The sequence below is a fragment of the Paramisgurnus dabryanus genome, chromosome 17 (genome assembly GCF_030506205.2).
Source record: "Paramisgurnus dabryanus chromosome 17, PD_genome_1.1, whole genome shotgun sequence".
NCBI classification, from domain to species: Eukaryota; Metazoa; Chordata; class Actinopteri; order Cypriniformes; family Cobitidae; genus Paramisgurnus; species Paramisgurnus dabryanus.
In genome coordinates, this window is record NC_133353.1 from 8,174,742 (window position 1) to 8,183,329 (window position 8,588).

Below are 8,588 nucleotides of genomic sequence, written 5' to 3' on the forward strand. Positions count from 1 at the left end.
ATCTCCTGACCTGGCAGATAATTGCTGTTGAAAGCGGCATAGGAAGTAATCTGCGACAGATAAAGGGTAAAGACTGACCTGCCATCAGTCAGGGTCACATAAGCTTTGCTTCTTTCCCAAAGGTTAATTTTGCATATTGCTGTCGCGAGAGCCACTGCTCTTTATGCATGAAAACGGTGGCCGTGCACTGTTAGAGAGTGTTAAATGCCAGGACATTTAGTGAGAGGTGAGCTATGTTTTCAGTACGTTAAAATAAACGGCGTTCCCAGGAACCCAGAATTTGTTGTTACATCAAAGCCGCTCTTCAAAGCAAGAGACAAATAATCTCTCTTCATATAAAAAAAGCCTGTGAAGATGTCTGAAAGGCGTTCGGTGTCAGTGAAGTCTGTGTCTTTGTACCTCTCAGATCTCACTCAGATCATTCCTGATAACCAGGGAGGCAGAAAGAGGCCGACCGTTCCCAACAGACACACAATGATGAACATCCACAGGAAGATTCGATCAATCACCATTGCTACATATTTCCAGTCCTCCTTGACCTGTTGAAAGGAAAAACACATTACTGAGCTAAAGAAGGTCAGACAACACGTTGCATAACTGTATGTATGGCGTTAAAATATGATGCAATGTTCATCACAACAGGTTCATTTAGCACATCAGGAATAATCAATTTAGGGTTAGGTATTTTACAATCCCAACATGAGGCAGTTAACTGTTTCCCCAATGTTGATTTATCTTGTCAAGTAAGAGAAAACATTTACCGGCCAATGACGCTTTCCTGACGAGTTTTTACAGTAATCTGTTATTCTGCCGTTATCCACTAGATGGCGCTTTTGAAGCAAAAAATGAACTGAAGCAAAAACTAATTTAACAAAAAAAATTTTTTTGTATGTTTATGTATTTTGTATTTATAGAAGAACATTTGTTTCTGGAAGGCATTTTGTGAAAAAAGTTTGTAAAAACCTTTCTGAAAATCACAAAAACAGCTGGCGGGCAACTTTAAAAAATAAAGGCTGGTGGGGAATGAGTTAAATGATCTCTAATGTAAAAATTTTACATTTTTACACTCTGAGCTCCCCAACCCTCAGGTATAATATATATGTATATAACAAAACCAGTCATAAGGGTCAAAAGGGTTTTTAAATTGAGATTTAGGGGAGAGCAGGGCGTAAATGTAAATTTGAAAAAAGACCCTGTCAGCTGGGATCAAAATAACAAAAATATTTAGTTGTTTATTTTTGCAAAAAATAATATAATTATTAATTATTATAACAATAATACAATTATATTATTTTAAATTTCAGTTTCATCAAATGTTTAAAAAATAACCTGACAGTACAAACTTAAATTGTTGAGGATAAAAATATTTTTTCAAACAGTATGAACCCTATGAAAATTGAAATAAATAAAATTAAAATAATATAAATTGTCAATATAATTCAACAATATTAGAAACGGTACAAAAGTAACAAGTGTAACAAGTGTTACTTTTGTCCCGACCAGTGTTTGAATTATGTACAAAATTATGGGGGTCCCCCCATCATTATAGGGTCACGGTGATTTCACAAAGTAAGATGTGATCCTGTGATGTGATTTTTTTTCAACATTTTAATCAAAGAAATCCCAAATTACCCTTAAATCAAACCCTAAACAATTTTACCCCTCAAATTAGTATTAAATATTTTTTAAAGCCCCTAACCCAATCCTAAATCTAAATCTAGCAATCTGTCAATTCCTCCAGAAAACAGCATGAGGTGCACTTGAGAGTTTACATTTATTTCAAACAGAAATCTTTTGGATTAGTTTATTGCAAAATTGGGACAAATAATGGGACAGTATCGCTTTGTGGCAGTGCAGCACAAGAATTTTGTATTCATGTATTATGCAGGGGACCTCTCTAATTGATATTTTTGTGCTTTATAGGGGGTCCCGCAATGCTTATAGGAGGTCCGGGACCGCCCCAGCCCCCGCCCTTCAACCTCGAACATTGGTCCCGACAGGAACTCTTTTACATTTAAACCCGACATACTTTTATTTTTTTTTAAAGAATCAAAATTCAGGATGTGTTAAATTGATCTTGTAACTCATGAAACGAGAAACACAACTCATTATAAGAAAAAGCAACCACATTAGGAATTTACTTATCAAAAACAGCTTTCTGGGCCTACGCGTGCAAAACGATAACAAAATAACGCAATATTTGGCAGCTCTGTCAAGGGTTGTATGCTTAAGATTTGAAATGCAAATAAAGTCAGGGCTCTGAGAAAATCGCTTTTCATCCCACATTACTTTCAACGCGATTCTCCTCTATACATCATCATAAAATAATGTATATAATAATAAAAGATCCACTTACTGAAAAATCTTCTTCCTCAGCTCGCAGATGATCAGCGATGTATCTGACCCCATCCAAGGCTCGAAGCACACATGGAGAGAAGGTTACCGTTCGCTCTGACACAATGTTAGTAAAGTCTGCTGGACACTGGCAGGAGTTCACCACGTGTCCTAACTGCTGGAGCTCATACTTCTGGAGTAAAGGTTCAGAGTCAGACAAATGCAGAGATGTTGCAGATGGGGATGAAACGGAATTGGGTCTCTCCATCCTGACTCCAAACTCCATGTCCTGACAACCCCTCCCGTCCATCTCCTGGTGGATCCAGCTTTTGGATGTGCTGAGGTCCGGCGTCTTGCTCTTCTCCTGCATGAAGAAGAACCGGTGGGGCTTGTGATTGGGTTCTGGGCGGCGCATGAAAAGCCAGCGAGGGATTAGATTCAGAAACACCGAATGAACCCAGCGGGGCATTTTATGCGTGCAGGGAGAACGATGGTGTACATTCAGCACAAATACAGTAATGACTATTGAGAGGGTGACGAAGATCATGGTGAAGAGAAGATACTCGCCGATCAGAGGAATGACCAGCGACGTTGAAGGAATGATCTCTGTGATCAGCAGGAGGAAGACGGTGAGGGAAAGAAGAACGGAAATACACAAGGTGATCTTCTCTCCACAGTCTGACGGTAAATAAAACACCAGTACAGTCAAACAGGAGATGAGCAGACAGGGAATGATGAGGTTGATGGTGTAAAACAGGGGCAGACGGCGGATGATGAAGAAGTAGGTGATGTCTGGGTAGATCTCGTGACAGCAGTCGTATTTTTTCGTGTTGTACGTTCCCACAGCGTTCACGATGGCCCATTCTCCGCTTTCCCAGTAGTCCTTTAAGTCAACCGTGTTCTCGATTTGCTCGAGATCGATTTTAGCCTTGTCATACGTCCAGGAGCCGAACTTCATCTTGCAGTTTTGCTGGTCAAATGGGAAGAAGGTGACATCGATACTGCAGGAACTCTTATAGATGGCTGGAGGAATCCAGCTCACCTTCCCCGTGTAAAACAAATGGGCTTTGGTCATATGAGTCACGGCAAACTCACCATCAGCACTGTACACAAAACAAAACACAAACTTTATAATTGTTCACGTGACAGTTCATTTTTATCTCACTTAATACCTCACTTAAAGCCACAATATGCAAATTGATTTTTGTAATAAAATATCCAAGTGTGATATTTTTCATGGAGTTGTGTACATACATTATCCCAAAAGTTCTCAAGGATTTGTAAATCCAGAGGAACTCCTTTTTTAAATATTGGCTCGTCTCTGTTCTCCCTTGAAATGTCGCTCTTTTAGTGCTTTAGTGACTTAGAACACATATTTTGAAATGATGAGCCACACACATGACGGGCTACATACATGTTATGACGGGCTTCACATTAAGTCACCGGCACCACTGGATCTAACATGCAGCTATTGTTTTTTGCAGCTAACTCATTACGATGGCATAAAATAATGTGATCAAACATACAGGTAAAAAAACATTGATTCATTACCTCATCCATAAACATGACTACATACATCTTTGGATGGTGAAAACAAAATCTGCCATCGTGGCACTCTCCTTCATAACTTCATTACCGTGGATTCACAGCCGCGTTTGAGGCGTCAAATTTGTGTCTACTGCGTCTAGTTTGCAACTTGAACATTTTGAGTTCACTCGCTTCATTTGCGTGTGAAAGCCGTGCATGAAATTCTAGTCATCGAGACATTCACGCGGGTTTCTGCGACTCTGCTTGCTTTCTGTAATCACGTATATAGAGCAAGCTCCTGGTTAACGGGCACAGTTATCCGCCAAAGTTCAAGTATGCCGCGGCAACGCTCAATTCGCAGCAGCATGAGGCACAATTGCGTCTACAGCGCTGTGCTTAAATGCCTCATTCACTCCGCAAGACCTCCAGACGCGCGTCAACGCATCTTAACATTGAGATCACTTGCGCTTGACGCCACTACCGCATTAAGCTTCGCATTTGTTATTGTGATACAGCGACCTCTAGTGGTAAAAATCTTACATATTGTGGCTTTAACAAACTAAAAGTGATCTTAACCATTTAAAGGGCTCATATCATTTGAAAACGAAATTATTTACTAAATTATACATAAAAAAACTCAAATATGTTCAGGTGGACCTCAAAAAAGAAAGGATGAAAATGCATGATATGAACATGCTGTATAATTTTAAATGCAAAAGAAAGTGTCCTGAATCTATTCGGGATGAAAGTTTCCTTGTGCCTTTAGGCACAACAACTAAAATAATGACTTCAAATATCTACAGCTTCTCTCATTTCTTGCTTCGGGTGTATGATGATGCAAGCAGACCTCAGTTTCTCTTTTGTTGAGATTTAATATGCCTTCTAGATAAAGATGATGAATCATCTGACATTTTATTAGGAGATTATAACGTTCAACTTCCTTAATAACTACAGCTGCGCTTAACATCTTATTTCACGGCATGTCTGTTTAATTTCACATATTAATGTTACAGATGCGCCAGTCAAAGTAGATGTGGATGTGAGCGCTACAGGCTGACGATATTAATAGAGTCATTAAGACTCGGTCCGCCCCGCCTATCATTTTAACAAAACAGTTTTCATCTTTTCTATAGCCTTTAATGTCAAAAGAAATGTTGACACATTTTTTTCAGGAATGATCAATACTTACTTATTATACAGGACAATGTCAGGGACCCAAATCATCTCAGATGGGACTCTGATAGATGTTACATTATCAAAATCAGAGGGGTTCCAGCGCAATTTATAATCGTTCCATTCCTACAACAAAATCACAGAGAGAAAGTACATAAGAATTAACATTACACCATGCTATATTTTAAGTTCTCTTATCAACATAGGGTTTGATCACCATAAGATAAAAACACTGCTGCAACCTTTTGTTCGTCTGGAGAAATAGTTAGCTTGATTAACTGATATTGATCTTAAATTATACAACACAATGACTGCATGCATTATTCATGTGGCCGTATACGTATCCAAGTAGAGAGAACTATGTCTAAAAATAATTAAAGCTACCCTTTTAGATTTAATAGCTTTATTATGTTCTAGAATGTAATTATAGCATTTAGTTTCATCATAAAGGTTTCTTAAAGGTTACACTGTGATAAGTCATTATATCATTTCTCTATAGCACAGAACAAAATCATTTACTAAAATTAAACATATAGGGGCAGTTTCCCAGACAGGGTTTAGGTTAATCCAGGACTAGGTCTTCGTTATATTAGGACATTTGAGTAGTTTTTACAAACAAAATAAAGAAATAAAAAGTTGTGCAGGTCATCACAACATGTATTAAGCCCGTCATGTGTGTTGTTCGTCATGTCAAAATATGTGTTCGGTGCGTCATGTAAACTTATGTGCATCATGCTTCATGTCAAAATACGAACCTGCTGCAGACGCTTTAAAGGGGTTTATGATAAAAGAGATGCTCGCGTTGAAATTCACATGACGCATATTTTAACATGATGCGCAACAAACATGATTTTCCGAACACATATTTTGAATCCGCTCCCCTCGGAAGAGACAGGAGAAATATGGATTTCAGTGTTGCACTTCCTTCTTTAAATGATGTAAAAAGCATAATTTTGCATCATTGAAATAAGGAAGTCTTATATCTTTGTAGAGGGGGTGAGACTACAAACACCCCTTTTCTCGGTCAAACAGGCACCAAATTCCAAATTTATGTTACATTTCGACTATGTAAATATGATCCACTTTTAATAAAGATTAATGTTTCCACGGGTGAAATACTCCTTTAATGCAGCTCAAACATGCATTTTATTCTAGGATAACCCCTGTCAGAGAAACACCCTTGAAGAGTACCTGCTTTAGCCAAACATTTGTCGTCATCATCTGATTCTTCTCATCCTGTAAGAATATCCGGAAAATCAGATTGGATTAGCTAATAAATTACACATGGACAGGGTCAGGTTCAAATAAGGGTCAGGGAAACATGAGAGAGGATTTACAATGTTTAAAGATTCTCTGATATTTGTTATGAGGTCACCGCTACATCTTGGCAACAGAATGTCATTAAACATAAAAGTGGACATGAGGAGTACACCAAGGTTCTGTGTTCGGACCCATTATAGTCCCCGAGGGACCCGCATCCATCAGAGTATTACGGACAAATTGACCATTATAGATCAGGACCAAATTCATTACTGTGACATCTAGTGTTATACAGAACATGATTGTATTGTGTGATTTTGATTGGATTGATAACATGTATCACTCGTATAACCTGGCAACCTTAGTAATTGAAATACATGTAACATTAAAAAAGGTATTTACCACATCAATAAGCTGGGCGATGGAGAGGCCGAACTTGATGATAACTACGTCACTGATGTTTCGCACAGGTCTGGACCATTTATTGTAACCCATGAAGAGTTTTTTAAAGAGTTTGTCTTCTGCATGTGCATGCATCCATCCATCTGATAATACTGAAGGAGATATATCAATATTAATGTTATTCACAACAAAACACACCCATACAGATTAAAGCACAAATGATGTTACTTTCCTCTGTATTAGTGTTTTATTTTATTTTGAGGCAAAGAAACAGCCGATGCACATAATAATGTGTAATGCATAATGTTTGGGAAAGGCAGAGGATGCACAACATTAAACAGGTGCCAGTTAGGGTTACGTCACACTAACTGAGTTATGACTTTAAAATAAGAGGCTGGTAATGAAGATCCACCCACTCAATGTAATTACTATTCATTCTTTAATTAATCACTGCAGTCAGCTTTCATTAGTCCAGACGGACACTGATGTTTTCTTAGTGAGTGGAAACATTATAAGTTAATTTATATATAAAACTTACATATGGACAGGAAACAGTGCAAATACAATGGGGTCCAGAAATCTGAGACCACTAGGGCTTCTACTTTGCACCTGTTTTTAAATTAAAGGGATGCAAATGAAAATTCTGTCATCATTTACTCAACCTCATGTCGTTACAAACCTGTATAAATGTTTTTGTTCTAATGAACACAAAAGAAGATATTTTGAGGAATGTTTGTAATCAAATCGTTTGTGAGCCCCATTCACTTCCATTGTTTTATTTTTTCTACTATGGAAGTGAATGGGGCTCACCAACATTCCCCAAAATATCTTCCTTCCCATTTGTCAGAAAAAAGAAATTTATACAGGTTTGTAACAACATGAGAGTGAGAAAATGATGCCAGAATTTTCATTTTTGGGTGAACTATCCCTTTAAGTAATGTTAAAGGTGTTAATATTTTTTACATCACAAATTAAATGTAATGAATCATTTAATCTAAAAAATGCTGGGTTGTTTTAACTTATGGTTGATTGACTATAACTCAGCAGTTGGGTCATTTTAACCCAACAGTGTGTTCTGTCCAATAGTGACCAAACCCTGGGTTAAACCCAGACATGCAGAATTTTAGATATTCTTCAGATATTTTCTTTACTTTTCTTCAGATTTTTCAAAAAGGGCAAACCCTTATCTTTTTTTATAGGGTAAAATAAAGGAATTAACACATATTTGCATGGTATTTATAACCAGAGTTTTGAATCACACTGGGTACTGAATGTAAGTTCACTTTATTTCACTTCAATTTTTAGCCAAATTAGTTAATATGGAATGTTTGCTGTACGTATAAATAAAAATCATTTTGGTTGTATTTTATTCTAATTTACTAATGCTCAGTATGCCATCTAAAACTTTTTCATCATATAATATGTTACATACACGTGTTCATTATAATAAACTAGAGCAGTCACTCAGTGTTACTAAGACATTTATTGGTTTTACAACATTAAGTACAATATTTAACTGAGAAAAGAACGATGCACTCACCAGGTGTAACGTTATCCACAATAGAAAAGAACAGCAAGAGAGTCTGGAGAAATAACAGTAGTGGATGATGTTGTGCCATTTCCACAGACAGAAGTCAAAGTCGGATGAAATGTTTGAAATAATGTATCATGATTGTTTTCTTGTCATGCTCGTGCAGTCCCGCATCACAGACACTCACACTGATGGACTGAGAGGTAATAACACTCCTGTGCGTGTCTATTGAGGATAGTGGGCGGAGTCATATTGTGCTTTGAAATATACGAAATTTTTATTTATAATTATTCAGTCAAACAAACAAACAAAAAAACATGATAAAGTTAGGAGAGTTCCGCTCTGTTCTTTATTAAAAACA

The 8,588-nt window shown here is 37.3% G+C and overlaps 1 protein-coding gene across 1 annotated transcript; it reads right to left on the reverse strand.

The window, feature by feature from the left end:
• Positions 1–413: 413 nt before the first annotated feature.
• Positions 414–8,384, reverse strand: chrna2a (cholinergic receptor, nicotinic, alpha 2a (neuronal)). The gene is made up of 6 exons (XM_065254942.1): positions 8,237–8,384; positions 6,697–6,848; positions 6,226–6,270; positions 5,051–5,160; positions 2,357–3,437; positions 414–539 (listed from the first exon to the last, which is right to left on the reverse strand). The coding sequence occupies exons 1-6, from the start codon at positions 8,313–8,315 to the stop codon at positions 414–416; spliced, it is 1,593 nt and encodes a 530-aa protein (XP_065111014.1). The 5' UTR covers positions 8,316–8,384.
• Between the last annotated feature and the right edge of the window lie 204 nt (positions 8,385–8,588).

Bases quoted from the DNA above. Each gene is read 5' to 3' on its own strand.
- chrna2a (XM_065254942.1), bottom strand. From the start codon at position 8,315: ATGGCACAACATCATCCACTACTGTTATTTCTCCAGACTCTCTTGCTG. The intron at 6,849-8,236 runs GTGAGTGCATCG...TATCTCCTTCAG, and splicing joins TGTGGATAACGTTACACCTG to TATTATCAGATGGATGGATG. The intron at 6,271-6,696 runs GTAAATACCTTT...ATATTCTTACAG, and splicing joins TCGCCCAGCTTATTGATGTG to GATGAGAAGAATCAGATGAT.